The sequence below is a fragment of the Canis aureus genome, chromosome 3 (assembly GCF_053574225.1).
Source record: "Canis aureus isolate CA01 chromosome 3, VMU_Caureus_v.1.0, whole genome shotgun sequence".
Taxonomy (NCBI): Eukaryota; Metazoa; Chordata; class Mammalia; order Carnivora; family Canidae; genus Canis; species Canis aureus.
In genome coordinates, this window is record NC_135613.1 from 86773656 (window position 1) to 86797052 (window position 23397).

General features: G+C 39.1%; 1 protein-coding gene across 6 annotated transcripts in view; it reads right to left on the minus strand.

Moving 5' to 3' along the window:
• Window positions 1-23397, minus strand: part of OPCML (opioid binding protein/cell adhesion molecule like) — a 1083697-nt gene that overhangs the window by 278225 nt on the left and 782075 nt on the right. For all 6 annotated transcript variants that reach the window (XM_077894225.1, XM_077894222.1, XM_077894221.1 and 3 more), the window contains one exon: window positions 1675-1907. In XM_077894225.1, the coding sequence (XP_077750351.1) occupies window positions 1675-1907 (233 nt within the window). The remainder of the gene's footprint in view (window positions 1-1674; window positions 1908-23397) is intronic.

Below are 23397 nucleotides of genomic sequence, written 5' to 3' on the forward strand. Positions count from 1 at the left end.
AGTGCCTCCACCAGCCTCTGAGAAGAAGCATCAGACATGACAGTTGTCTTTATCTCCAGATGGCAGGCCGTCTTATAGCTCCAAAGCAGTGTTCATCACCAGGCCGTACCCTGGGTGGGGCATGTACGGAGAATGGAAACAGCAGAGTGTACAGGCATCTGTCGTGTGCAGGCTGATGTGGGCGACTGAAAGCACCCAGGGACGAGAGTAGGGCTTGAAGGCTGAACTGAGATTGGGCTTCAAGCAATATGGCAGCACCAGGACCTGCCGGGGGACAGAGCTGCAGCAGACTGATCTCTGGTCCAGCCCATGCTCCTGCTGTAACAAATGGCCCACAGGACTGGAGACTGGCTGCCATGCTACCAAAGAGCTGTTCTAGTGAAAAGAAAGGGATGGCTACCCTGAGTTAGACAAGTGACTGAAGTGTGAAAAGATACCAACCTCCACTCAAACTCTCTATGAAGCCAACTGAAATGAGCAAAACTGTATTTTTTAGTAGAGCATGAGGGCATCCACAGTAGCTCAACCAAGACACCATACACATTTCACACGCTGAAAAAAAAATAATTACTGAATCTACTGCAGATGGGATCTGGTAAGAGGCGCTTATTAACAACACAATCGTACCCAGGGACTCCTTCTGAGAGCTCTGTGTATGACTCCAACAGGTCAATACAGAAGACTCTGAGCAGGGTCCACCCCAGCCTCTCCTTTAATGGAGGAAGGCTATGCCACTGGGGGATGAGAAGTACTCTCCTTAGCATTTAATTGACAGAAACTGCCTACCTAGCGATGGGGGAATGGTGATGTCAGTTGGGGGCAGTTTAAAATAAGTTCATTTGTATTGCTGCCTCATTCCAAATTCTCATAGCTGCTATTTGACTGCATTTTTTGGAATGCATTTTTAATTCTTAATATTTAATAGTTGGTATCTGGGAATCTGACATTTCTTCAGCCTTATTTGTATGCTACATTGTGAAATTCTACTGAAAAACTATTGAATAAAACGCTTGGACATACTGACACAGATTTTTAAAGGGAGAATAAGGGAGGATGTTAAGGAACACTTCCCTTTAAAAAAATTATATAGATGTATTTCTGACACAGACCTGGAGATAGCATTTTAACTAATATCCCTCTTAATTAATCTTGGCTTCCCTGTGAGACTAAAGTGATGCACAGATCCAGTCCCCATGCCAGGGAGGGCTTGAGTGCAGCACCCAAAACCCGTTCTGGAACACGCACACCCAACAACCATGCCAAAACCAGTCATTGGTCACATAACTTCACATCAAGGTTATTAACTTCTTATTATGAAATAATCCTATGAAAGGTAATTAAAAGGCGCTGAGAATAGTACTATCCCTATTTTTAAATATTTCTTGCCCAACTCTAGGGTACTAAGTAACTTAACGAAGTTCAACCAGTGCATGCCAAACAACTTATTAATAAGAACAGAAGGACCACAGATAAAATTGAGAAACTGAAGATATTCGGTATTTAGTCAAGAACCCAGCAGATGGGAAAGAATCCAGAACATAAAACTCAATCTTGACGTTCAACAGAGGAAAATGCTTTTCATGTTTTCATACACAAGTAGAAGCAGAGACTGAGATTATGTGTCCCTTCCATCACTGGCAGGACCACTAACCCCCAAATCCAGCTGTGACTCACCTTGCACTATGAGGTGAACCCGGGAAGTTTTAGGGTGGTTGTCTGTCTGCACGGAGCAGGTGTACGGGCCCTCATCATACACATCCACGTTCTGGATCATGATGCTGTACTGGGTCGGTGTGTTGACCAGGATGATCACACGAGGGTCTATGGACCACTTGTCATTCCCAGCATAGAGGATGGTGCTGCGGTTTAGCCAGGCCACACGGGTGACTCGATCATCTATGGTACACCTGTGAGTGAGGGGGGCGGGGGAGGAGAAGGAAGATGTGGGGAAAGGGAGGAGGAAAAGGGAGAGGGAAACATTGAGGAAGGCAGGTGGGGGAGGGAGGAAGAGAGGGTTGAGAGACTGCATTATAAATGTGGTTGCTGTATTTTAAGGACTAAATGAAACAACATAACCCAGTGCTAAAAGGAAACAATCAATAATTGATGAAACTTCCTAAATATAGGGTAACAGTGGCCTGAATCATCCTGAAGAACCAATGATACAAAATCATTTCTATTTGATTTAGGAGCATATTATATGAATATCTTTGCTGTATATTTGTTTTCCATCTTATTTTTCCCCCAGGCTTATATGAAAATTAGTTTATATTTCTTGAGCACATTTACCACCTTGTGGGAGAAGTGGCCCAGGGGCATAGGGGCGAGAAAATGGATCAGTATTTCAAATAGGTCACAGATAATCCACAAAGCAAATACCTAACTTGTTAGGTGAACATATTTTCGGCCAGCCCTCCCTGCTATTGATAATCTCCTTGTACCCCTAAGCTACCCAAAGACTGCAAATTACAATTTATAACACAGATTGATAAAATTCACCTTAAAAATTCACCTTAAAAATTCAATTTTTGAGGGAGTCATGGCTACCTCTGAAGATGTCAGCAGAAGGGAGAAGAAAATGGTCAGGCCCAGTTCTTCCCTTTATGGCCAACCTCCCTCCCCCCTACCCCCCAAGAGAACAATGTGGCTGATATGACCTTGGTCATCATCTTGGTCAAGAGCTGACCTCTGCCCCCTCAAACCCTACATCTACTCTTCCCTACAAGTGGAAACTATGAAGGCAGGTGGAATTTGTTTTTTGGTGTGTATGACTTGCAATCTCTCAAGTTTAATGCAGAAATAAATATGCCTGTTGGTCAGAAAGAAAATTTGCATATGTAGATCAGGATCTTATAATCTGTGGGAAAAAATAGAAGAGGGGGGCACCTGGGTGGCTCAGTAGGTTAAGCATCTGACTCTTGGTTACAGCTCAGGTCATGATTTCAGGGTTGTAAGATGGGGCCCCGAGTTGGGCTCCATGCTGGGCATGGAGCTTGCTTAAGATTTGCTCTCTCTCTCTCTCTCTCTCTCTACCCTCCTTGGCCCATCCCAGCTGCTCACATACTCTCTCTTGCTCTTAAAAAAAATTAAGAGGGGGACCTGGGACCTGGGTGGCTCAATTGGTTAAGCATCTGCCTTCCCCTCAGGTCATGATCCAGGGTCCTGGGATCGAATCGTGCATCAGGCTCCCTCTCTCTCTCTCTCCATCTCTCATGAATAAATAAAATCTTTTCAAAATTCAAGAAAATAGAAAGAAGATAATCACCTATAAATGTGGATTGTAAAGAAAGATGTAGTTGAATGGCCCCAGATATGCCCACCACTTACCACTCCAGTATGAACCTGAGTTGCAGTATCTGGGCAAATAAGAAGGTGCAATTATACCTGCATTGATTTCTCTCCTGAGCAAGAGAAATGAGGCCCACCTTCTGGGCACAAGGAACACAAATCCAGCATCTCCACATGAGAAAACAGAAAAATACATTGCCATATTTCATCAAATCCGATCCCATTTTGACCAAAATCAGAAATCCTTCTGACAAAGCTCAGGAGATGAGAACACAAAAGATGCTGGCAATGGAGGAGAGATCACGCACATTTGGACCTGCTATCTTCCCCTTAGCAAAGTGGCCAGCCTGACCCAGCCTGAACGGTCATGGGAGCAGAACAATCCTGGAGCACTAAAATGACAGCTCCTGTTGAAAGGGGAAAGTGCTCAGCCTAGCAAAGTACTCTCTCTAGGGCACACGGAAATAATACTAGCTTCCAATCACACAAGTCTTCTTAGGTACAGGTCCTGGCAACCTTGGGTTGGGCTGATAATTAGATGCTTTCAAAGGACATCAGGAAAGAAATGTCTCTCTTGTAAATTTTCTTTATTTGCTGTTTGTCAGACTACAAAAATGAAATAAGCATGTTTAAACATGTGAACAAATGAGGTCCTTAATTTGGTAATACTCTGGTTATTTCTTCCACATCTCACTCCTTACATATTCACATATATAAAGGCTGTGTTGATTTATTTACCTGAAATAGACTTCTATTCTGATATTCCTAGAAGCAGGTTTTTGGAAGTTGAGCACAGACTTCTCTGAACACCAGTAGTTTTGGGGGGCCAGCTGCATTTACCATTAGATCCTGATAATTCAAGTGTCATGGAGTGATTGCCACCTTTACGGGTGTATCATGGTGATAAAAAACATAAAATAATTGAAGTCATGCTGTTTCCTCCATATCCCGGAACCCTAGCTTCACTCTCTGTGCAGTTTTTTTCCTTCAATAGCAACTTTCCATTTCCCTTATGAAGACCAGAAAGCCCACTCTACACTTCAAAAAGCATTTATTAGGGGAGAGAAAAAAAAAAAGATAAACACATTCATTCACTCTCAATTGCAAATGACTGATAAGGGTTAGTGTGCAATCTTTCTTTATGACAGCTGTGTTTTCATAAACACCAAATCCCTGTTTGAATAACTCCTAAAATGAAGTTCTAATTGTGCAATGCCAGGAACTGGCAAGCCTGGAAGTAGATGGTAAATTGGGACAGAGCAAAGGGAGTCACCTTCTAGTCCCTAGAACCACACAAACCCAGGTGACATAGTGCAAACAAATATTCTTGCTTTTTTATTTTGGTCAATTATGTAACCTCTTGCCTATTTTTAAGTTGATGTAATTTTTAAAATTTAAGTTAAAATGATGCATTGTTGCCCTGAGGAGAATATTCACATTCTAAACTTAAACTGCCAAAGTTATTCAACAAAATTTAAATGCAATAGTAACTTGATTATCTAGTTTCAAAATTCATGGACAAGCTCTTTTTTATTAGTCATAAAATGTGCGTTGTTCCTTTTTAAAACTTGAACTTGTGTTTCAAATATATGTCCTCTGCAGGATTTTATCTTGATGTAATATTTCACGCTTAAAAATCTTTTATTGATCAGCTATCATATTTATTTGCAAATATAGAGAAAGATTGAAGTTGAGATTACTTTTATGTTCTGTGATCATAAAACTCTGAGTAATACTATCTTCCTTTAGAATGAGTTATCATTACAAGGATAATATTGATAAAACAACATAAATATATTGTCCATGTTTTTTTAAGTATAATTAAACATAAAATATAAACTTTTTTGGAAATATAGTGAGGTAGATAAGAATTTTAAAAATTATACCTTGAATAAATATCATTACTGCTAGAATGAGAGAGAGAGCTCAGGATTAATTCAATTCCTATTTTTGTTTGAGAGGAATCTAGTTCACATATCTTGTAGAGCAGTGCCACTCAATTCTTTGAACCCCTTCCAAGATATGTGCCAACCATCACATAGTAATACACCTTCAAAAATTATTTTAATGATCTCACAGCGGACAATTCAATTAGCTCTTCCTTCAATTTCTTTCAAAGCAATGAATTGAAAAATACCTGACTTGCAAAGGGCTTTGTAACTCAGTATTAAGTTCATTCAATTTCACAATATCTGGACAGTATACTGCTAACATTTTACCAGATCTTATCAAATGACTCCTAAAGATGTGTTTCTCTTCACTTAGAACCACCTTGTTTAACCCACTACACTTAGGTGGGTAAAATTGAATGCTGTTTATTTTACTATGCCAAATCACATTGTCTTCTGCCAGAAAACACTTCTTCCTCCCTCTAATTCCAAGATAGAGAAGGCATCGCTTTGCCATGAATTTATTACTGATGAAGTGACGTACCATTACTTTTATTATGTCTCTGCTTACTTTGGTGAGGCTCCCCTTCAAAAGAGTTTTTTTTTTTAATAATAGTTGGATGGTAAAAATGAAAGTAAAGGTTAATTCTTTCCTGGATGGTTTATAAAGTGGGGATAGTCATAAAGGAGAACCAGAATTACAATTCCATCTCAGGCACTTTCTCAAGCAGACTGATTTGGGAAATCTGAGATCCTGAATGTATTATCTTAAAACTTTCATTGTGCTTGTATAAGACCTACAACTGCAGGTTGGAGTTCATGGAACTCAGAATTACCAGTGGGTTTTGCAGGGACTGACCCTAAAACAGGTTGGTCCAAATCTATCCTCCAGAAGTAAACATACTCTCAGCCCCCGGCTACGCAGCCGTTGGGAAGCCTTGTGTACTCCTTGGGTGGACATACCGAGACAGGGGAAGACAGATGTTCATGGCCCAATTTACCTGCTCTTAAACCTGGGCCACATTAGTGGGCATGCAGGGAAAACTGGATAAATCTATCTTTCTGAATGGAGGAGAGCTGGTTCATGGAGTCAGTTCTAGAACCTAAAGAATGATAAAGACACTTGTGGGAGTAATGATATTGGTTGAAGGAAAAGAAGAAAACATAACAGGAAATAGTAGGAAGAAGGTTCAGAAAAGAACTTAAAAAAAAAATTAAGTGTACTTCCAAATCTGGCTCTTTTCCTGCTGTGTATGGCTATGTTGGACTCCCAGAAGCACACAGAGGAGAAATTTTATGTTAAATAAGGGCATCCAGGAAGAATGTCAAGAAACATTAATGACAACTTTCTAATTTCTTGAAAACTCTTTAAGATCTCTAAAATTCTTACCTTTAAGTAAATCCTACCTACTGGTCCTCGATAAGATAGAACTCATTACAACTCTACAGTAATGTCTACAGTTACGTAGTGCTTACGGTTACCCAGGACAGTTTAAGAACTTTCCATATACGAAATCACTTGATCCTCTTAACCACCCATTGAGTCACACTCTATTATTCTCACACTTTACAGATCAGGAAACTGAGATGCAGGAGGTTCAGGACTCTGAACAGCTGGTACAACGAGAGCAGAGAACTTACACCTATGAAGCCTAGAAGAATTCTTGCACTTAAGGACTGTGGTCTTCTCTTCAAGAAGAAAGTGCCTGTGGCTCAAAAATCTAACAATTGGATCAAGCATCCAAACCAATCTCTGTCATTATCTAATTGGTTTCCCACAAATTTATGGTACTCAGTATTTATTTCCTCATATGAGATGAAATAGCTTAGGAGAACAGGAAAGAAATTTGGAAATGACTTTAGTACATCCTTAAACCTCTAGCTATTTGTCAAGAGTAGAAATACTCAGAAAGGGCAAAGAAATGCCCGAAAGCTAATGGAGGAAAGGAATCTTGCAGATCAAGTTGTCCTTTCTGACTCCACTAAATATGGAACTGGGGTTAAGATGCAAGGTCATTTTGTTTTATTTTGAGGAGGAGATGCTGCTAGAGGAAATCCATGCTTTCAACGGGTGGTTCTCAAACTTCACTCTGCATCGGATTCACTCAGAGAGCGCTTTGAAACACAGATTGCTGAGCCCAGGTTCCAACTGCTTCTGATTCAGTGGGTTGGAAGTGGGCTGAGAATTTGCTTTTTTTAAGTTCCCAGGTGAAGTCCAGTCCATGCTGCTAGTCTGGGGACTCCTCTTTGAGAACCACTGCCTTTAAGAAATCAGACAAGAGAGAAGTTGGAATTTAATCAAAATAATAAAATCTTCCTAAAAAGTGAAATCATCCAGCTTTAAAGGTTTTGCTTGTGTTCTTTATGTTTGCTTTCATTTTTATAGTTTGCCTCTGAAAATATAAAATAAAATAAAAAATTACCCTGATTTACATAACAGATATTTAATCAATATCTAATGTACACAAGACAATGTTGCAGGAGCTGAGAACACTGGCTGGCAAACAGACAAAGGTTATGGCCCATGAAGCTATGTCCAGTGAGACAATGAAAGCATATAAGTAAATAAGCATCTTAGTTTCAGAGAATGGCAAGTGTTGAAAGCAAAGAAGGTTAAGGAATGATAAGTGCCAAGGGGCCTGGGAGTATATTTGAGACAGAGGGGTCAGGAAATACCCTCTGGGGCCTGCACACTAGATGCTGAAGTTTTTACAATCTTAAATCTGAACACAATACAATGCATGTCAGAAAACCTTATCTAACTCAAAAATAAAAGTCACATCTCAATTATATACACAGATAGCTGTAGGAACATTTAGATAATATGAGTAACTAGAGAACAAGTAATTAATTAACTAATTAATTAATGAGAACAAGTATTGTATTTTATTTATTCATTCATTTAAGAGAGAGAAAGAGAAAGCGACAGAGAGAGAGAGAGAAGGAGAGAGAGAACACAGGCACACGAATGCAGAGGGGAGGGGCAGAAAGTCTTAAGCTCCACACTGAGCAGAAAGAAGCTTGACACAGGGCTCAGTCAAGAGACAGAGACCCAACCGACTGTGCCACTCAGGTGCCCTGAGAACAAGTATTTGAAACCAGCCTCACAAACAGTGTCTCTCCTCTATGGACACCTCTGTTGATATCAGTGTTCAAAGAATTGAAAACTGGCATTTTGAGAAACTGAGGTTAATCAAAAAATTCCTTTATATTTCCACCCTTCTCATTCTTAGGGATAACACCTAGAATATTTTGCATGCCTCTCTGCCTTAATGAGTAGACAGTAGTGAATAGGGTTTAACCTTTAATACACACTCATCATTCTAAACCTCTACTCTTTTTGTAATGCATTGTTATTTTAGAAGATCCTGGACTTCTTCATTGAAGAATATACGACACTGGATTTAATTATTTATGCACTTGGTCTGCACATACATACCACATGGATAAGAACTCTATCAACAGTCTTCATTTTATATCATCAGTGCCTTCGAGAGTACATCTGACATCTAGTAGGTGGTTGGATCATAATTTATAACGATTAGAAGGCTTAAGACAATGCTTATCAAACTGATATCAAAAGAACCCACAAAGGTTACAGATAATGATACGGCATTATATATTTGAATGTCCCTATGAGAGTAGACCTTCAATGTTTTCACTATAATAAGACATGCAAATTATGTGATGGGATGGAGGTGTTAGCCTTTGCGAGGTGGTAATCGTTTGCAATGAATGAGTGCATCAAATCAACATGTTGTACACCTCGAGCTTAAAAATGTTATATACCAGTTGTATCTCAATGAAGATTGAGAAAAAAAAAAAAAAAAGAACCTACAGAAGGTGAAGTAGATGTCCTTGGAGATATTTGTATGTGTGTGTGTGTGTGTGTGTGTGTGTGTGTGTCTGTAAGTTCTGTACACACAGAACTTCCATAGGTTCTTTACTTATATTTTTTAATTTAGTGTTTTCATTTATTATATCAGAACATAATATTCTGGAAAATGTATATGTATATATTCTGCATGTGACGACCACAATTTTATTTAAATGTTCAGATTTAAATGTCTGTTATTACAATGGCATCAAATAATACTTCTGTTGTCTCAGGCTAATGAGAAAATACAGAGGCAGACTTAGGGTTCAGTAGTACACTTCTGCCAAGGAAAGCTGAGGATGCCAGGGTCCATGATGGTAACAAAGGTTCTCAAAAGTCGGAATGAAACCATGGGCAGAGAGAACTCATATGGCACATACTGAAGTCAAAAGTGATGCTCTGGCAGTAGTCAGTTCCATATTCACATTGCAATGTGGAAATTAATTTTAATATTAATTTTAATAAAACATCATCTGCTTTGTTAAATTAATGTTGTTAATTTTAGTAGTTATGTATGTGTATGATTTATGATTTTAGATTTTAGAGTCATGTAAGTGTATAAAGGTTGAGGGATTTATACCTAATTTTATGATTTTATATATATATATGTGTGTGTATATATATATATATATATATATATATATATTTTTTTTTTTTTTTTTTTTTACATAATGTTACTACTGGGAATCCCTGAAACCTTGTCTCTATCCACCCCTGTCCCCTGCCTTTAAAATGGCCTTCTCGAGAGTACCCAATTTGAGAAATGCTGATAGGGTTGAATATGAAAGCTCCAATATGCATTTTCCTTTAAAATTTTTGTTTCTGCTTTTGAATATCTTTGCCTTTTACATAAATTGAGTTAATTGAATTTCAGTTAAGGACCTTTCGTATACCAAAACATATTAATAATATCAGTTTGAAAAATGGGAGGAAGAGGATGCTGCTTTAGAGAATTCAAAGACCAATAACAAATGACTTTTTTTAAAAGAGAGGAGAGGGGGCAAACCAAAATGAAATATTTGCACCTCAATTCCCAAGGTATTCTAAATTGCACAAAGCTGTTCTCCTGGGAAGCTTTAACTACTCGGTTATTTCCTGAGTTACAAATACAGCCAACTCTAGAGCATCAACAAGGACCCTAAATTATGTAAGGGAAACTTTATGATTCAGATAGTTGAAAATTCAACGATAGTAATAACTCTCCTAGAGCTAATATTTGCCGATAAGGTATTGGCGGAGAATATACATATGAGAGCTTCTGCAGAAGAGTTGGTCGGGGTGGGGGGGTTGGCTTAGAACTCCTTAGAGAGGGTCTGGTATGGAAATATTTTAGTCCAGCATGAGATTGACTTTGAAGGCTGACAGATCCTTGACATCTGCAGATTGTTCCTAATTGGAAGGTGGTGCCACACTAACAGCAGCTGGAGTCAGGGAGTCACATTAATACACAGAGAGGGTGCATGTGTGCATGTGTGTATGTGTGTAAGTGGGGGAGGGGTATCATCCAGAGAAAAGGAGAAAACAAATACAAATGCATGCAGGATGGGTCCCTCGAGAAAACAGAGCATTTCAAACCAAACTAAGGAAGGTGTGGGGTATCCTGAAAATGGTGTCACCTGAAGCAGAAAATCAGCTGCAGGATGATGATGTGTTGTGGTTTCAGCCATGACCGATGATATATGAGTCCATCAGAACAGTGCTCATTGTGTCCCCAAGCAAGCCAGGGGAACATCCCTTCCCCACAAGCACAGTGAGGGCTCTACCTGAATGCAGAGAGCAACTTCGCACACCTCACCACCCAAGTGAGGCAGCCAGACAGAAGACAGTTCAGAACAGAGCATCTGATAGGATGAAGGAAAATGAAGGGAGTGATTTATGTGGAAAGATGGCTCTGCAGAGAGGTGAAATTGCTTACACCCACAAAAGGTGGTTGAACGGCAGGGCTGTGGGAGGAGAGAGGAAGAGAATTCTTACCATGATAGCAGAAGGCAAAGCATAGGGTGGCTAAATGTAATTATGAAAAGAAAGGGTCGGCAGAAAGGCAAGAGAAAGCTCTTTGAAAAAAATAATGAATGATTGAGCTGGCTTCTCCCCAGACTTCAAATTATTCTGGAAATTCACAGTGTATTGGGAAGATAAGTATACTGACTTCCCAACGAGACAGAGATAAGGCCAAAATAAAGATGGCAGCCAAAACCAGCAAAAGAGACCTGTGCTGCCTTCAAAATTCTTATGATCTTAGGTGAATGATTGAATACAAGAGCATTACAGAGATACTCTTCACATTCACGGACATAATAGAAAGTGTAAATTCACCCAATCATAAATATTTATTAAGTTCCTACTAAGTGGCAGACACTCTACTAGGCCTTGTCTCTGCCCTCATGGTATTTTCAAATGGTGGGAGAAATATGCAATCAATCAAATGCCAGGACACTGGTATAATTATTACAAACTGAACTGGGGTGGTGTCTGGGACAGTCAGGTACAGGGGACGGCATGGGAAACCCGCTCAGATACATAGTCTAGAGATGGGCCCTTCTGAACAAGCAACAACTAACCTAAGGTTAAAAACTGAGACAGAACACCAGGCACGTGTGCTGGCTAGAGAGCATTTTACGTGGAGGACAGCGTGGATGTGCAGGCCTTGAGAAAAAGGGGTGATTCAGGTAAGGCACAGAATGGATGCTACAGTGGCCCAAGCAAGGCAGATGGGAAAATCTGTAGAGAGTACACATCTCTACTGTCAAAGTGTGTATTTTGGGACGCCTGGGTGGCTCAGTGGTTGAGCATCTGCCTTTGGCTCACGGCACGATACCAGGATCCTGGGATCGAGTCCTACGTCGGGCTCCCTGCATGGAGCCTGCTTCTCTCTCTGCCTGTGTCTCTGCCTCTCTCTCTGTGTCTCTCATGCATAAATAAATAGGATTTTCTTTTTAAGTCTGTATTTTACTCTAGCTGTCATGGGGAATCCTTGAATAGGTTTATGTGGAAGCACGCCATGATCTAAGTAACACCTTTTATAAGAAAATGCTGGACTTCCATGGAACAATGAACTGTAGCAGGACAAGAAGCAGAAGGATTATTGTATCCCTGTTAGACATGAGAGAAGAGTCATGGGACAAGAGGGTCCATAGCCTAAGGAAGGGGTGAAGAAGCCAGAAATGAAGGAAGAGCATAAGGCATGAATGGACAGTGAAGTATTGATGACAATGTTTGCATCCAACATTTTCAAGAAATGAAAACTCTTGGGAGACTCTCATGTCCTTGATGGCTCCATTTATCTTTTTTATTTTGTTTTTTTGTTGTTGTTGTTGTTGTTGTTGTTGGTTGGTTTGTTTATTTCTTTTAAGACTAGAAACACTTGGGAACTTATTCATTCATTTTATAAATACTTGCTGAACACCTACTGGGTGCTAGGGCTTCAGATTTTTATATGCCCACAAATTACCTGTGCATCTCACTAGTTTACTAGGTCTGGGTGGGGACTAACATTCTGCATTTCCAAGTTCTGTAATTGTGCTGATGTGCTAGGGACCACAGTCTGCACAGCCTCATTTTAGGTACTAGAGATGAAACTGTGAACAGACAAGGACCTTCCTATATTCCAACACATAAGTATATACTGATAAGGCTGATCTTATTGAACGAGGACAACTGATGATGCTGGAGAAAGGGGAGAGCTCACAGAGAAAAATTACTATAAAGGTGAAAAACTATAGATCTAGAACCCATGGAAAAAAAGGGTGCTTCATCTGTTGATTCCTAAGAGAAAAAAAATAATGGAAACACAGGTATGTTTGTGGATCCAGTCATGAGAAAACAAGGATGCTACTGAGTGATGGTTTCTATTTTCTCCAAAGGAGAGGACCAAATTAACAGCTGAAGGTAAATGGGAGAGTAGGAGATAGGGGAAGGGGATGCAAGACAAAGTGAAATAGCTTTTGCAGAAAATGAGGGTAAAATTACTGGGGAATTCTGCTAGGTTCACAGGCTGTGCTGAGCTCCATTTGTAGTTGATGGCCAAGGATTTATCACGACAATACTCTGCCAGCTTTGGAGATATTCCCCAGCACTGTCCTGCTGTAGGCATCGAGAAGGTGGACGGCGGGTTCATCCAGTGTTGGAGGATGCCAGAGGAGCAAGAGAGAAGAAGTTGAGGATTAAAGGAAATGAAAATAATTGAGTAAAAAAAAAGAGGAAGTTAGGAGGGGCTGATGGATAGAGAGAATGGGGTGGGTCTGATGCACTAGAAGAGTTACTAAGGTCCTCAAGTAGATGAGCTGGTATGAAAGAGACTGTACATGAGAGAAAGTAGGAGTACCCGGTGACCTTGTCATTGTGACCCTTGTCAATGAGGGACTAAACCAACTTTGAGGCTGGGTGGAAGATGTAGGTGGATCTTGAGAATATTGAGAAGGATGGTGGGAGTCAAAAGCTTTTTATGTAAACTGAGCATCATAGAAATACTATATTATGAGGCTAAGGTGAGGGCCCTGGCATCAGGGAGATAAGGGCTCTGCTACTTACTGGCAGCGGAACCTAGAACCTAGAACCTAGAACAAGCATTAACCGTTCAGAACCGCATTTCCCCGTCTATGAGGTAGGATGCACATATTTATTTCCCAGCATTATTCAATATTATGAGCCTGAATGAAGTAATGCCGGTGCAAGAGTCAGAATTGTACCTGGCAAATAGTAGGCATTCTTTAAACAGAGCAGGCTCTATTACTACTGTCAAAGAGCTCTGTTGCTTCATTTGGAAAATTATAATTCAACTTTTATTATCTGGAAGTGTGTACTAATTTAAACAAGTGATACTGAATCCATTTGTCTATCTTTTTAAGGCGTTCTGAAGCCTTCTTCTGTATTTTCAAATCTACAAAGAATGATGTTTGCTGTAGAGTTGTTTGAATCCAGTTTTAAGACAGGTTATTCTGCTGGCTAACAGATCGGAAATCAAACGAGATTTACATTTTTAGCATTACCTAGCAAATCAACCCAGTGCTTTTGCAGTTTACCTCTAGATTCTTTAACTTCTAATAAGATTTCCCTTTTTTTTTTTTTTTCTGAAACTTTCTCAGTCTTTAGAAGCATTCTGTACTTGACTGATGCAGGGACCTACAATAGGATTTTGTTTCCCTCTAAGGTTTATTTTCTCAGCTAAAGGCACTGAGACAACTTTAACTTTGTATTTTTATCAGGCCTAGTCCACAGTGTGTTGACACAGTGGTTGATGGGCTAGTTTCTAGATTGATGACCAGTGGTTGGTAAAATGCTGTATTTCTAAAAATACATAATTGAGAGATCAATCAATACAATTGTGCACACCTGCAAGAGAATTCGTTTGGCTCACAGGCCCCCCAGTAGCTCACGTGGTGGTGTCCTTGTCTCGGGCAGCCTCACTGTGCAAATGGACAAACCCTCAGTCTGGAAGAACCAGACACTGGAGCAGACTGAGGCATGCAAGCTGTGGTATTGCTTGAGTACAGGAGAGGGGTGGGGTACTGGGGGTAGGATCACAGTTGGATAGATTGTTTCAGGTCAGGAACTTCAGGGCAACACATTCAATTCTTTTAAGAGACATTTACTGCACATATACTGTGGGACATTAAGAAATAGTGAATGATTATTCAAAAGGCTTCACTTGCAGTCCAAGGAGACACCATTAGCTGGTGCGGGGGTTTTTCAGAGTCAGTTGTAAGGATGTATCTTAGCATAGGTGAAGGACAAGTAAGGCACAGACTTTCACAAATGGTCTTTCCCCAGAGCTGGGCACTGGGCAAGTAATCGCTGCATGGCCATCTCCTAGTCGGAATCTCCCCGTGGCTCTGGGATGCCTTCTTTATTCACCTTCCTTACAATTTCATTTTAAAAGTACATAAGGCATAAAGCATAAGGCAAAGCCATTTCAGAAGCTGAGAGCCCTTGGGTGAAGAAGAAAAGTGTCTTCACGTCGCTCCTCTCCCATCACCCAGCCCCATGCCCCTTGCCCCTCCGGTCCTTGCCAATGGTGCGGAATTCCACGTGGAGTTGTAAAAGGCAATGAGGGCATTTGCTCTCACACCTGCCCACTTGTCGGAGACAGCTGTTTCAGAGGCTGCCCCGTGGCTGGTCAGGGATGCCTTGAGAAGCCACCCAGAACAATTCACGTTATTTATCTGTCACCTGGCTCCCACTCCACTGTCCCTTCCTCCACATCCTGAGCAGCTTTAAAACGCAGCCTCCCCATTTGTTCATTATGGTCGGCAAAAGAAGTGAGTAAGATGAAATTAAAATGTTTCCCAAGCACACACCATTTTAATTCCATTCAATAGATTATCCTGACATATTTACTCACGGCCATGTCTGTCTCAGTATCATCCAAGGAAAAGTATAAATTAAAATTTTAAATTAAAAGCAGAGAGTCTGGGGAGCTTGATATCTTTTTGAAGAATGGAGCAAGTCAGCCACAGGCTCCCAGCATGAGTATCGTGGGAGCAAAGACTCTGGCAAGGCAGAAATTACAGCCCACGGATTTCCCTGCAAATACCTTCCCACATATAATGTAAGGGATCATGGAATCCCAAAGACAGACAAAACCTCAAAGGTCATTCTTCTTTCTCCAGAACTGTGCATAAACAAACTCCTACTCTTCTGGGTTCAGGTAAAACTTAACAGAAACTGCTGAAGGACTAACTTATTTATGAAACAAAAAAATATGCTGGAAATTGACGAGCTTTTATGCTATCCTACAGGATTCTGATGTAATATAGTGATTAAGAGAATAAATATTTAATAAGAGGTATATTAATTCCATCACAGGCCTAGAATTTACCAAACTCCTGGCCCTTTGAGAGCAATTAGTTTTCTAATTTATAAAATGGAAATAATATTTAAAATCATAGATTGTGGTGAATATTAAATAAAGAATCCTTTTGCTATCATCGCTGTTCTGAGATCATAGTAGTTAATAAATGTTTGCTATTATATTTCTGTAATTACTCAAAACTAAAGAATAATGATACCCCAAACATAATAATTTTGACTTTCCCCTAGTGCTCATTTTCCAATGTACACACACATCAGTTATAAAGTTTGGAAAATTAAGTAGGGAATCTACCTTTTTGGATCTCGGCCCATAGACCATGCTGTCTCAAGTTTGGAAATAGAGATTGTGTGTTCAAGTGATTGTGGCTTCACGGCCAACTCGGAGGCCAAAAAGTTTGTTTGATTCATCTTGTGCCATCCTAAACAGACTACACATCTGAACAAAACCTTCTTCGAGTTTTTAAAAATAAAACCCTCATTAAACAGACAGATGGGTCGGGACAGATGGAGGAGGAGGGATGGGAACTGATATTTTTTCTAGTGCTTCTCCATTCTTACAAGTCTTCTCCTGTAGAATGTCAGCTCTGCCTGTTTAAAAATATATATATCATATATTTTTAATAAGCCAATCATATTTTCCAGAATAGTGGCTTATTATATATATAGATTATGAGAATGAGCTCCCCTTAAAAAAAATAAAATAGAAGACAGACAAGCTCTTTCCTTGGGCCATGAGAGGCCCAGAGAGAGCTGCTCCCTGAGGGCAATAAAGTCACAGGGTTAACTTTTGCAAATGGTTCCAGTGCAGACCCAGAGAGTGGTTGCTTTTAATTTATATCAGCTTGAGTTCTGTGCCACAGGTTGCCAGTCGGGGATAGAGAGGGTAATTCTTCATTCCTGGGACTCTATGGATTGCTCAGAGGGAACTGAAAGAATAGGAGTCTGACCCGAAAGCAATCTGAATTTCTCTGGCCCTCTCCTCCCTTTTACTCATGTGTTGAGTCAGGAGCAAAAACCTGTATGCAATAGTACTCCAAACACTTGTACAAAACATTAATAAGGGCTGCATTTATGTAGCTCAGGATAGAGGAGGATCTTCTCACTTGTTCCTTAGAGAATTTGAGAAGGTATGCCATGAAAACCCAATGTTTCACCATTATGTGGAAAGGCTGAAATTCCTTACCAAGGATTTTAAATGAATAAATGGATAGAGAAAGAAAAGAGAGGGGGAGGGGAAGGAAGGAGAAAAGAAGGAAGGGATAAAAAGAACAAAGAGAGAAAAAAGAATAAATCTGTGGCTTGGCTGAAAACATATATAATTAATTTACTTTATATTTTTCAGCCAATGGATGTGCCTTCTTAATTGTGTTCAATTCAGATGAATATGGAAAATAATTATGCACTCTCCAAGCACACGTTGACTAAGGATTCCAGTTATTTTTTTTGACAACTCCTTTGTAACACTTCATTATGCAGCACCTAACCGATCTGCTCTTAAAACCCAACCTTCCACTGTCCTTGCCATCCTGGGCATCGCACTCTCCTCTTATCATACCCCTCACCTAGCACAAGTCTTAGATAGGCCACCTGTCCGAGGGGAGAGTTTTCTTCCACTCAAATTAACTGTGGGAAAGCAAGCAGAGTCTGGTTAAGTTAAGCCCTAGGGGATTCCAGCAGAGTGGAGAATTACTCCTGTCTCAGTTCATTATAATGAATAATAAAGAGATACTTACATGTGCTTTTTGGTAAATTATTCATCTTGTGCACTGAAGAATCAGGGCAGTAATACGTAAGGGAGACAACTGGTGCATCTGGGCTCCTATAAATACTCAATCTAACACATTTCCAAAGGCCCATCTCTTCCCCCTCATAAAGGATTAGATAGTTGGGGATCTTGGAAACAAGAGGCTTAAACCAGACACTTCCACCTCCCTCTTTGCTCTGTGTGTGCATCTCCCCATAAAGCTGAGGCTGTTTATAACATATTTGTTATTTTATTGTAGCTCCAAAGTCACTTAAAGCAACCTGAGGAGCCCAGCAGGACCTCCACTTTGCTTTGTGCAGCCATCCTCAGGAGGTAATTAGGAAAATGAGAATTGTTTCCAAACCAGTAAAGCTCTTATAGGGCTCTGCACTCAACATGTTCACCAAAGCACCGATTCTTATCTACTAAGGGTAGACCCAACCCATCCTGAAGAAGACAACATACTTAGCTTGGTTCTTCACTACTTCCTAGTAGATTTAATTATCACTATTATTAGTTCATGCTTAGAACGAAACAGGCTGAGACATTCTGAAAATGCTCACCAAGAGTTTTGCCATCACTCGTGTGCCAGATGGACAAGGGGAATGGATCAGAGTCTGAGGCCTTAGAATTCACTCCATCACAAAACAAAGTATTTTGCTCTTTTTATGCCTTCAAATGTCAAGTTTTAGAAATAAAAAGTCCTAATTGTCATTTGTCCTGTTGATGCTTCCAATTATTCATACTACTAATAACACAGTTAATGTTTTAAGCTTTTCAGTTGCATTTTGCACCATAAAGACACTTGCTTTTATTCCCTAGTGAGTGGTTTCATCTTATCTTACAGGGTCAGTTAATTGTATACTCACACCTTTGGTATAACCTTAGAGGACATGGGCAGGCTTAGAATTTAGGCTCATAAAACAAAATAAAACAAAGAAATGGGTGATGGTGATGAGATAGTAAAGCGTATAGGGAGAAATAGACCAATGAGAGATGGGGGTAAGTAGAATGGATATCAAATATCAGAAAATATCTATATGACTGGTTTCAAAACCCAGGGAAGAAACCATCCAAGAGTAATTTGTAAGCAGAAAGAATCAAGAATCTGGGCAAGAGTTCCAGATGACACTGATGAACAAGAGACCATATTAAGTTGACTCAAATAAATGCAGGTTTATTAGGTTCATTCATGCTACAGTGGGGACTAGGGAAAATAAGGGGAGTCTGCTATAAAAAGGGAAGGGTGTCCACAGGTGGAACTCACATTCTGCTTGACCATTAGATACTGGGAACTATGAAGAAGATAAGAAGAAACACTTCTCACTAACCATTTACAAGAATTCTACAAGGGATAATTTTTCCATCCATACTTTCTTATCTTGTGATGACTTGTCAAAACAGAAATCTTAAATTTTCCCAGAAGCAAAGTTGGGATCAAAAACTGAACTAACCGCTAACTACAAGTATGAGTCCAAAGGATAGTGGTCTCTGTACTTTTGTAAAGCTTCACTCTATTCCTCCCTCCCTCCCTCCCCTTTCCTCCCTTCCTTCCTTCCTTTTCTCTCTCCCCTTCCTCCTCTCCCTCCTCCCCACCCCCTCGTTCCCTCCCTCCCTTTCAACCATTAGCAATTTATCCTAAGGCATTCCTTTAACTGTGCTACTTACTTCTACCCTTCTCCAATTGACCGGCATTATGAAAATCTATATTGTAAGGATACAGGCGGTATATGGGTAAAGAGAGTTCTTCAAAGTGTTTAGATAAAGCAGACAAGCTCTGACAAAGCTAGATAATAAACCAGGCCAGGAGGTTTTCCCTTGAAGGAATCTAATTAAGAACAAAGGCAAACGTACATTAACATTCTCCTCAAGGCATCACATTCACCTCCGAAGAAATTTTATTGTTGTAAATCCAAAAGAGAAACCTTAGTGTCAGAGCAAAGAGGGGGAGCAGAAGCAGAGATAGTGAGAGAGGCTTGTAATTTTGCTGTGGGTGGAAGGGCCATCTAGGGAAAGGAAATTCAAAAGCATCTGAAACATTTAAATTTGCAGGAAGCAAAGCCAGGCCCAACAGATGGCCTGGAGGAAACCTGGCATCATCATTCAAGGCTGAACTTTTTTGGCAGGGGGATAGCCCCAGTGAATAATCAGAGTTATTTTGTTTTGTATTTTTTAAATGGAAATAGGCCAGTTTAAGTTGCTGATCTCTTGACAAAGATGAAAAGTTGCCCCAAATCCATGTGTACACTCCAAGAGGCCCAAAGTGGGGTGGCCTTTGTCTTATAAAATTAAATTAATTTCAAAAACACTTCTTGATAACTTTGAGGGGTGATAATGGCTGCTTTTTTATTAAAGTTTATTACATTCTTAAGATCATAATACTTCTGAGTAAAATTTTTCACTTTATATAGATGATTCAAGAAGCTTATGAAAAGGAGTTTATTAAACCAACAAGGAGCTCATTCTAATGTGTACCAGCTGGGTTTTGAAAGACTTTCTAACACTGAGTTGCAATCTACCTCTCTAATGCCTACCCACTGGTCCTAGCTCTCTCCCTTATAACACAGATAAATCTAGTATTTCTTCCCTATGTTAATCCTTCATGAACATGAAAGAACTTATATTATTCACTCTAAGTTACTTCATTTTGAGGTTAAGCTTTTTCTATTTAGATTTTAAAATAAGCTACTGCTCATATGTCAGTTCTTGTATGTAGATAAAACAATATTCTCCAAGAACAGAGACCAAAATGGCCCACTAACAATACAGGGACCAAACCCTGCCCACAACAAGCAAAGAGAGCAACCACAGATGACTGGGCTGAAGGCCAAAGCAGCTCAGCCACAACAATATGATGCACACAACACACATAGGAGACACCTTAAGGGTCAGATTCTGGTGAGCAGGAGGACATTGTGCTGCAGGGCACCACTACAGGACTTCTTCTTGGTAGGGCCACTGCTTTCAAAAATAGGAGACACAGCTGACTGTCCTAACATGTAGAAGCAGACATGAAGAATTAGGCAAAATGAGAAAACACAGAAATATGTCCCAAATGAAAGAACAGGACAAAATCACAACAAGAGAGCTAAGTGAAACAGAAATAAGTAATATGCCTGATAGAGAATGTAAAGTACTGATCACAAAGATACCCACAGGACTTGAAAAAAGAGTGGACAACTTCAGTGAGATACTCAACAGAGAGGAAGAAAACAAAAAAAAAAAAAAAAGAAGAAGAACTAATCAGAGAAGAACTCAATAACTAAAATTGAAAATTCACTAGATGGGAGCACCTGGGTGGCTCAGTTGGTTAAACATCTGCCTTTGGCTCAGGTAATGACTCAGGGTTCTGTGATCAAGCCCCACATTGGGCTCTCTGCTCAGTGGGGACCCTGCTTCTCCCTCTCCCTCTACCCCCTGCCTTGTTTATGCTCTCTCTCTCTCTCAAATAAATAAAATCTTCAAAAGACATTTACTAGATGAAATAAATAGTAGATAGAGGAAGCAGAAGAATGCATCAGTGACCTGGAGGACAGAATAATGAATACTGACCAAGCTGAACAGGAAAGAGAAAAAATAATAATAAAAAATATGCAAATAGACTTAGAGAACACAGTGACACCATCAAGTGTAATAACATTTGCCTTATATTTGCCTTCTCTGACATGAGAAGGAGAAGAGAAAAAAAAAATGAAGAAATAATAGCTGAGAACTTCCTTAACTGGAAGAAGGAAACAGAAATCCAGATTCACAGAGAACCCTCAACTAAATTAGCCAAGGAGGTCCACACCAAGATACATAATAATTAAAATGGGAAAACTAGTGATAGAGAATTTTAGAAGTAGCAAGAGAAAAGAAAATAGTTACATATGAGGGAAACCCCATTAAGCTATTAGCTCATTTTTCAGAAAAAACTTTGCAGGCCAGAGAAAGTGGCAAGACATATTTAAAATGTGGAAAACAAAACAAAACAAAAACAAAACAAAACCTTGAAGCCAAGAATACTCTGCAACAGTGCTATCATTCAGAATAGAAGGAGAAATAAAGATGTTCCCAGATAAACAAACTTAAAAACATTCATGACCACTAAATGAGCCATACAAGAAATGTTAAAGGTGACTCTGAATGGAAAGGAAAGATCACAAGTAGGAGTAAGAAAAGTAGGAAGCACAAAAGCAGTAAAAGTAAGTATATCTATAAAAATCAGTCAAGGGATTCACAAAATAAAAATATAAAGTATGACAACATAAACCTAAAACATGGGGGAGAGAAGAATAAAGAATGAATTCAAACTTAACCAACAATCACTTCAATATAGACTGTTATATGCATAAGATGTTACATACAAGCCTAATGCTAACCACAAGTCAAAAACTGGTAATAAATGTGAAGAAAAAAAAAAAAAAAAAGACAAAGGAATCCAAGTATATCACTAAAGAAAGCCAACAAATTGTGAGAATAGAGAGCAAGAGAAGAAAGGAACAGAGAAGAACTATAAAACAATCATAAGACAAGTAAAAAATGTCAATAAGTGCATACCTATCAATAATTACTCTGAGTGGAAATGGACTAAATGTTTGAATCAATAGACAAAGGGTGACAAATGGATAAAAAGCAAGACAGGTTTATATGCTGCCTAAAAGAAACTCATTTCAGACTTAAAGGCACAGGCAAATTGAAAATGAAGAAATGGTAAAGCATTTATCATGCAAATGGAAGAGAAAAGAAAGCCTAGGTAGCAATACTTACATCAGAAACATAGACTTAAAAGGAAGGACTGTAAAAAGAGACAAGGTAGGACATTATATAATCATAAAAGGAGCAATCTAACAAGAAGATATAGCAACTGTAAATATTTATGCACCCAACCTGGGAGCACTCACATACTTAAAGCAACTAATAACAAAGAAAATAATTGATAGTAATATAATAATAGTAGGGGGATCCACTTATAGCAATGGATATTATCATCCAGATAGAAAATCAACAAGAAAACAGTGGCATTAAATCACACAGGTGATCAAATGGATCTAACAAATATATTCAGAAAACTCTGCCCTAAAAGAGCAGAATATACACCCTTTTCAAGTGCACATGGAACATTCTCCAGATGGATCACCTATCAGGCAATAAAACAGATCTCCACAAATTCACAATGATTGAAGTCATGCCATGCATCTTTTTTGACCACAATGCTATGGAACTAGAAATCAACAATAAAAAAAATGTAGAAAGAACACAAATACATGGAGGTTAAATAACATGCTACTAAATAATGAATGGCTCAACCAAGAAATAAAAGAAAAATTTAAAAATATACATGAAGGAAAATGAAAATGAAAATACAATGGTCCAAAAACTTTCAGATGCAGCAAAAGGGGTTCTATGAGAGAAGTTTATAGCAATACAGGTCAATTTTAAGAAGTAATAAAAATCTCAAACAACTTAATCTTACATCTAAAGGAGCTAAAATAAATAAATAAATAAATAAATAAACAAAACTAAAAGCCAGTAAAGGAAGGAAATAATACAGAGCAGAAACAAACAGAATAGAAAATTAAAAAAAAAAAAAAAAAAGGAACAGATCAATGAGACCCAAAGCCAGTTTTCTGAAAGATCAACTAAATTAATAAACCTTTGCCAGTCTTATTTAAAAAAAAAAACAAAACAGAGAGAGAGAGAGACACTCAAATAAACACTCAAATCAGATTAAAGAGGAGAAGTAACAATTGACACCAGAGAAATACAAAGGATTACAAGAGAATATTATAAAAAATTATATCTCAACA